Raw genomic sequence first — 1,635 nt, forward strand, 5'->3', positions numbered from 1 at the left:
ATTAAAATATTTATATACATATATATATATATATATATATATAATTTGAATGTTGATGTGTTGCTGTTGATTATATGTATTGTATGCTATGGTTGTTGATTGTGAATGTTGCGGTTGAGTATGGAGGTTTGTACTATTTTTACCTCCGCCCGCTTGATACACATGATATAACCTGTGCATTATTTATTCACTTAGAATTTTCGGAATTAAGAATAAACTCGATTATAACTGATTCATAATATGCAATACTGAGTTCATTGTTAATTGTTCTGTCAATTTCCATGTACAGGCCCAAGAGTAAGGTTCAAAACGTTGTACGCTGTGACGCTCAGAGTATGCAGATATAGTCACCTTACTATTGCCTTGTCCGAATTGTGAACGTAAATATGACTATACAGAACATGCGTCCAGCCCAGATTGAGCTCGGCCCGTATATCCCCACCAATTAGTCTAATTTTAGGTATACACATTAATCATAACAAGTTTTGTGGTGTTCTATTTTTAGATCTGGGCCAGTATGGCGCGGTTGATGCGGGATGGCGTGTCTGGCCTCGCCCCGCACATCGGCGCATTCCTATTGGTGTTCGCGCTTTTTGGCGCCACAATCCCGATTCTTCACGAGTTTGGTAGCCCAAGCGTAAACAGGTTTCTGCCCAGTGCCACGGCTTTTGCAATCGGAATGTAAGTGCAATCAGGGTTCTGTAAATTGGGGTAGTGAAAATTGGCCATGCTACAGGTTTAAATCCTTTTCTAATTCTGTTATAATCCGATTGCGCATGAAAGATCCTGATTTTATTCCTATGCGCGTACAATGTTTGCGTCCGTCCGCAAGTACATGCAGCCGTACTGGTCAGGTTGTGGGTGTGTTCGTAGGGTTTGGGTTGTAGTGCTATGCGTGTTGGAAGTAGTGCATAACAGCTAATCTCTATACCCTTCCTCACACACACCTCACCTGATTTGATTACTCGTATACTGTCTTCTTGTTTACGTATTGACCAACGCGTACACATCAGGTGCATGTAGCCGTACCGGGTCAAGCAATGAGTTGTGTGTGCGTTTAAACGTTTGGACTGCAGCACTCCGCGTGTAATATACACACGTTTCATACGATTGCCTCCGATTTGACCCTATATTTATATGCATACCATGTCTCAATGCTCCCCTTTCACAGGTACATCCAGCCGTACTGGGTCATGCCTCGGGTCGTGGGCGCGTTTTTGGCGTTTGGGCTACAGTACTATGCGTGCGTGAAGCAATGTCGCGAGAACGAAATGGACGCCGACGAAAGTACCGCACTTCTGTATGACAAGAACGAGGATAGCAACGACTCCGACTGTTCTGGTAGCATTGTAGAGGTATGTGAATGATGTGATGTGCGATGTGATCAGATTTGGGTCGATTGGATTGGTACTCAACTATATATAGGCTATGGAATGAGAATTGGTTGTTTGTTCATAGGTACAGGCAGTGGGTAGTAACTACTGCGACTTTTCTGGTGCCTTTGTACAAGTATGTGCAGTATATCACCTGAGAGATATATAGAAATGAACAGTATATGTTGAAGTCTAAATGTGGTTAATGGTTCCACATTTAGTTTGCACTGCATGATGGTATCTTATTTATATATTGATGAGT

At 42.2% G+C, this 1,635-nt stretch overlaps 1 protein-coding gene across 1 annotated transcript in view; it reads left to right on the forward strand.

The window, feature by feature from the left end:
* The window catches only part of SARC_10044 (hypothetical protein), a gene marked incomplete at both ends in the record, with an annotated part of 2,671 nt that extends 1,986 nt beyond the window's left edge, over nucleotides 1-685 (forward strand). The window contains one exon of the mRNA XM_014295921.1: nucleotides 506-685. Within this exon, the coding sequence (XP_014151396.1) occupies nucleotides 506-685 (180 nt within the window). The remainder of the gene's footprint in view (nucleotides 1-505) is intronic.
* Between the last annotated feature and the right edge of the window lie 950 nt (nucleotides 686-1,635).

Source organism: Sphaeroforma arctica (assembly GCF_001186125.1).
Source record: "Sphaeroforma arctica JP610 unplaced genomic scaffold supercont1.1119, whole genome shotgun sequence".
Lineage (NCBI taxonomy): Eukaryota > Ichthyosporea > Ichthyophonida > Sphaeroforma > Sphaeroforma arctica.